General features: G+C 38.5%; 1 protein-coding gene across 3 annotated transcripts in view; it reads right to left on the reverse strand.

Annotated features, from left to right (window-relative positions):
* LOC104777071 (30-kDa cleavage and polyadenylation specificity factor 30-like) overlaps positions 1–2,058 on the reverse strand; it is a 3,480-nt gene extending 1,422 nt beyond the window's left edge. The window contains exons 1-5 of one of the 3 annotated variants that reach the window (XM_019243741.1): positions 1,598–2,058; positions 1,323–1,433; positions 942–1,010; positions 585–671; positions 120–386 (exon numbers count right to left, since the gene is read on the reverse strand). In XM_019243741.1, coding sequence (XP_019099286.1) covers positions 120–386; positions 585–671; positions 942–1,010; positions 1,323–1,421 — 522 coding nt within the window. In that variant the 5' untranslated portion in view covers positions 1,422–1,433; positions 1,598–2,058. Of the gene's footprint in view, positions 1–15; positions 387–584; positions 672–941; positions 1,011–1,322; positions 1,434–1,597 lie in introns of all 3 variants that reach the window. The other 2 variants (XM_010501272.2, XM_010501274.2) reach the window with 2 other exon arrangements.

Raw genomic sequence — 2,100 nt, forward strand, 5'->3', positions numbered from 1 at the left:
AAATCACCACCAAACCTCGGTCCATACGGTCCAAAGGGTCTTGGACCCATACCAAACGGATCTGGCATACCGTTATAGCCACCAGGCCCATAGGGAAATGCATCGGCAGGGCCCATTACCCCGAGAGGGAAACCTCCCATTCCGGGCATAGGTCTGATTCCGCGTCCTAGAGGCATTTGAGGAGGCCACATCATTCCTCTTCCTCTTCCTCTGCCTTGAGGACCGCCAGCCATGCTCTCTTCTTCCTCCTCACTTTCATCTTCTTCCTCTTCCTCTTCTTCGTTATCTTCAAACGGCACAATGTCTGGATTCACCGCTCTGCTCTCTGGATTCACACCCTTTGCTTTCTCCTCTTCTCGTTTGGCTTCTGCAGCTATGGAGATTGCCTAGGATTCATGGAAAAATGAAAATTAATAATCCAAGATGAAGTACTAGAATGAAAAGAAAAATTCTAGAAGGAACCTAAGTCATCAATAAAAGAGCATATGGAGCTCGGTTCTTCACTGTGTTATATTTTATACGCATAAGAATCATGAAAGAACGAAGTAAAATAAGAAAGAGAGAGAGTGGGAGAGAGCATATACCATAAGCTCGCTATCTGGTTCAAGATAAAGCAAAGAAGCCAGCTGTTCTCCAACGGAAGGCTCTAACTCCTGGCAGTCTCTGCTTATCTACGGTCATTGTACCAAAAGAGTAAGAAGATGAAAGTGACTAGCTTACATGCAAATACTTACAAAAACTTAAACATTACACAACGAGCATTAGTTAAGCAATCATTGTATCAGTAGTAACTTGTAATGTCTAGCAAAATATATGAGTAACCGTGCAAGTTAAGGTCAATAACGAGTAACTCGTTAGGTCTTTGCGGAGTGTATTAGTCATTCCAAATAGAGGATCAGCTAGAGAAGCGTATCAAAAACATAGTGAGAAGTTCCACGTACCTTCACAGGTAAGTTTTCATTGTAAGGATTCTTCAAATTCCGAGTTTTGTGGAAGGATAGTTCGCACAACTACAATGGTAAGAATTACAATCAGTCATAAAAGTCATGTGACTGCATGAATTATGAAAGCATTCTCTTTACTTCTCAGTAACATCAGCCAGAGCTCATTTATTAACATTCCAGAGTCGATACAAGAGACATAAAAAAAAATGGGATGCTGTGTGTTGAGGTTGGTAGGGTAAAAAGGTATAGTGACATTAAGACTGAGAATTACTGTTTAGAATATAGCACCAGAGGCGCAAGACCATATAGATTTAAAATAAATCCAGAACTTAGCGAATGGACTATTGATTAAAGGGAAAGCTTAGTCAGACAGTATACCTTTAACCATTTAACTGAAAAGTTCCTGCCATACTGTGCAGTTCCATGTTCATGTTTCCAATTTCCTCCACCAATGTAACCACCAATTCTTGATGTCATCTTAGCACAGCCCTATGATGAAAACAAAGTTATTTGGAATCATAACGCTGCCTACCAGATATAATCATATGGAGAAGAAAACTACAGAAAGGCAAGCATTGGTACAGATGAATAGAGAAATTTATTTACCAACATAATAAGCATTATGGTAGCTAATGCTTAATCCACTAAACTACCTGGAAATGCCGGGTCCGGTTGACAGAAAATATCAAGATCACATTTTCCACAGAGTCAAAAGCTTCATTAAGTTTAGCTTCATTGCTCCTTTGTGTAGCCCATACTCCTTGTTGCACAGATAATTCAAAATTTTCTCGATTGCAACTTTTAACTACAAAATACCTGAAAAACCAAGATCCTAAATTACATTACGGATAACCGATGAAGAGTAAGAATATAGCATAAGACATAGATATATACAGTTACTGATACATAAAACCAAACATACAACAATTACATCAAACTATAATATCAAGCCAAAATCCTAGACAACGTTTGAAGAATTCTGTCCTTCTTCAGATAATAATACACATTGTATGTGATTCCAGAAGATATAGGTACATCGAACTACAAGGTTCCTTACTAATATCTGAATAAGCTTACGTTTTAGCCAAAAAGCAACCCTTGGAGACCAATAAGATAACAAATTGTAATCATCAAAACTTAAAGAGCGGCAAGATCA

The sequence above is a fragment of the Camelina sativa genome, chromosome 3 (genome assembly GCF_000633955.1).
Source record: "Camelina sativa cultivar DH55 chromosome 3, Cs, whole genome shotgun sequence".
Lineage (NCBI taxonomy): Eukaryota > Viridiplantae > Streptophyta > Magnoliopsida > Brassicales > Brassicaceae > Camelina > Camelina sativa.